At 59.2% G+C, this 1903-nt stretch overlaps 1 protein-coding gene across 1 annotated transcript; it reads right to left on the bottom strand.

Moving 5' to 3' along the window:
* Positions 1 to 435: 435 nt before the first annotated feature.
* On the bottom strand, positions 436 to 1569 carry ACTRT2 (actin related protein T2). Its single transcript, XM_063103733.1, has one exon. The coding sequence runs from the start codon at positions 1567 to 1569 to the stop codon at positions 436 to 438; it is 1134 nt and encodes a 377-aa protein (XP_062959803.1).
* Between the last annotated feature and the right edge of the window lie 334 nt (positions 1570 to 1903).

Genomic DNA, 1903 nt, shown 5'->3' with positions numbered 1-1903 from the left:
TCGGTCCTGTTTAGCTGCCTGGCCTCATAAAAGCCAAGTGGCAGCCCTGTTGTGACAGGCAAGGTCCCCGCCACCCCCTCCGCCCCACCACTGACTCTGTCTCTCACACCCACCTAGGACCCTTCTTTGAAAAGATTTCAGGGCCCTACTGAGTCCCGCCTCTGGGGCTGAGGCCAGGGACCTTGCTTTCAGTCCAAACTCTGCAGATGGACACAGCCTCAGCTCACAGCCCGGGCCTTTCGCGGGAGCAAAGGAAGCGGAGGGGAGCGCACAGACCACTTAAAAGATGTTCACCTCCAGGCTCAGGCGTTACTCTGCTGCCACCAAGAATGAACCGAGTCCAACATGGCCAAACGCTCCATCATTTTGTCTTTTATTCACCATCCTGCCAAGGGCCCAGCATGCCTCCCACAGCTGCCCCATGCCCAAGGTCCCTCAGAAGCATCTTCTCTGGACCACGGATGTCCCGAACTCCTTGAAGTCTGCAGCAGTGACCCACATCTGCTTGAAGCTGCTCAGAGAGGTGACAATGGAGGCCCCGATCCACGTAGAGAACCACCGGTCAGGGGGGCCCGTGATCTTGATGGGGGTCCCTTTGGATGCCAGCTGCTCCAGCTCCCTCAACAGGCGGTCGTCGAGCCCCTGGAATAGAGTGGTGCCCCCAGACAGCACAATCTCCTCGAAGAGGGTCTTCTGGATGTCAGTGTCACACTTGGTGATGCTGTTGGAGACCATCTTCGAGAGCCCCAGGTTTTGGATGCCCAGATGTTCAGGCACAAACAGGGCCTCGGGCGCCTGGTACAGCTGGTCCCCGATGCTGACGATGTTCCCGTCAGGCAGCTTGTACTCTCGCAGGACCTCCTCTGGCCTCCGACAGAGCTCCTTCTCTGGCTCCAAGGCCACGTAGCACAGCTTCTCTTTGATGTCACCCACGACGGCCTTGTCCAGCATGCATGGGAAGCTCCGTCCGCTGGCCAGAAGCAGCCGGGTGAGAAGCTCTGTGATGTCCCTGCCTGCCACGTAGAGCTTGTTGACTGCATGAGGGAGGGAGTAGCCCTCGAAGATGGGGACGGTGCAGGTGACCCCATCCCCGCTGTCCACCACCAGGCCAGTGACGCAGGCCGAGGAGTAGAGGGCCAGCACCGCCTGGTCCGACAGGTAGAAGGCAGGCACGCCGAAGCTCTCGAACATCATTTCCGCCGTCTTCTCTCGATTCTCCCTGGGGTTCAGGGAGGGCTCGGTCATGAGCACCGGCCGTTCGCTGGGTTTCACGCCCAGCTCCCACTCGAACAGATGCTTCCAGAGTTCCTCCATGTCGTCCCAGCCCGTGACAATGCCCCGCTCGATGGGGTAGTGCAGGTGCAAGACCTCGTGCTTGTACAGGGCCTCTTCCCCCACAAAGTACTTTTTATGGCTGGCCCCCGCCAAGGGCGTCTTGAGCTTGGGGTGCCCCACAACGGAGCTGATGATGTGTCGGGGCCCAATCTCTCCAGACAGGCCTGCTTTGCAGAGCCCAGACCCATTATCAAAAATCACAGCTGGACGATCCAATCCGTGTGGACTAGACATGTCTGCAGCATTCTCTTCTGAGCTTGGCCAAAATAAAGCAGAACCCTCTCAGGCCACTTTGTGACACAAGAGGTTTCTCTGGAAGTTTTAAGGGCACAGGGTTCCACAGCTCTCGGGGCGTCTCCCTGGCAGGGCTAGCAGACTGCCCCCACTGCGTAGGAGCCCTCCATCCCCTGCAGCCTGTCTGCTCTCCTTTCAGGTGGTCTGGCCCACTGAAGCTTTTTCAGAGACAGCTGTCCCCTAGGTAATAATCCCACCAAGGCAACCACTGTCCTCAGCGCATCAGAGGCCTTTGGGGGTGGGGCTCTGAGCCTCCACGCCCCCTCCAGTGTGA

This window comes from Cynocephalus volans, chromosome 8 (genome assembly GCF_027409185.1).
Source record: "Cynocephalus volans isolate mCynVol1 chromosome 8, mCynVol1.pri, whole genome shotgun sequence".
Classification (NCBI taxonomy): Eukaryota; Metazoa; Chordata; class Mammalia; order Dermoptera; family Cynocephalidae; genus Cynocephalus; species Cynocephalus volans.
Note: the sequence above shows the minus strand (reverse complement) of the source record. Positions and strands in the feature narration are given on the sequence as shown.